Raw genomic sequence first — 771 nt, forward strand, 5'->3', positions numbered from 1 at the left:
ATTTCAGTAAAGGAAACAAAAAAAAACAAAAAAAGGATCCTCATTCGTGTCTCCCGGCTCGGGGGTGGGGCGCAGAAACGGCCTTTTCACCCATAGGGTCCAATCAGAGATCAGAATCGTCCAAACATATTGGAAGCTTGCTGTGGTTGTGTGTCTGCAAAGGAACAGAGAGAAGCCCTCAGTATGCGCAGACGGGAACAATGATACAAAGCAGGGAAGATGGAGCGCGGGACGCAGAGAAGATGGAGCAGAGGACACAGAATATAACAGGACGCAGAGAAGATGGAGCGCGGGACGCAGAGAAGATGGAGCGCGGGACGCAGAGAAGATGGAGCGTGGGACGCAGAGAAGATGGAGCAGAGGACACAGAATATAACAGGACGCAGAGAAGATGGAGCGCGGGACGCAGAGAAGATGGAGCGCGGGACGCAGAGAAGATGGGGCAGAGGACGCAGAGAAGATGGAGCAGAGGGCGCAGAATATAACAGGACGCAGAGAAGATGGAGCCGAGGACGCAGAGAAGATGGAGCAGAGGGCGCAGAATATAACAGGACGCAGAGAAGATGGAGCCGAGGACGCAGAGAAGATGGAGCCGAGGACGCCAAATATAACAGGACACACAACCCACTCTACTCACTGGATAATTGCTGCTGTAGCTGTCGCACGAGAGCCGCCGTCTGTTGCTGCTGCTGAGTCTGCTGGAGGCCTTGTCTCTGAAACTGAAAAGGTAAAATGCTGAAAACACGCAAGAGACGTCTACAGGTCATCGGA

The 771-nt window shown here is 53.2% G+C and overlaps 1 protein-coding gene across 1 annotated transcript in view; it reads right to left on the reverse strand.

The window, feature by feature from the left end:
• Positions 1 to 35: 35 nt before the first annotated feature.
• LOC108801613 (mediator of RNA polymerase II transcription subunit 12-like) overlaps positions 36 to 771 on the reverse strand; it is a 22,199-nt gene continuing 21,463 nt past the window's right edge. The window contains exon 20 of the mRNA XM_018573504.1: positions 36 to 154. Coding sequence (XP_018429006.1) covers positions 111 to 154 — 44 coding nt within the window. The 3' untranslated portion in view covers positions 36 to 110. The remainder of the gene's footprint in view (positions 155 to 771) is intronic.

Source organism: Nanorana parkeri, unplaced genomic scaffold (assembly GCF_000935625.1).
Source record: "Nanorana parkeri isolate BGI_ZX_2015 unplaced genomic scaffold, ASM93562v1 scaffold2406, whole genome shotgun sequence".
Taxonomy (NCBI): domain Eukaryota; kingdom Metazoa; phylum Chordata; class Amphibia; order Anura; family Dicroglossidae; genus Nanorana; species Nanorana parkeri.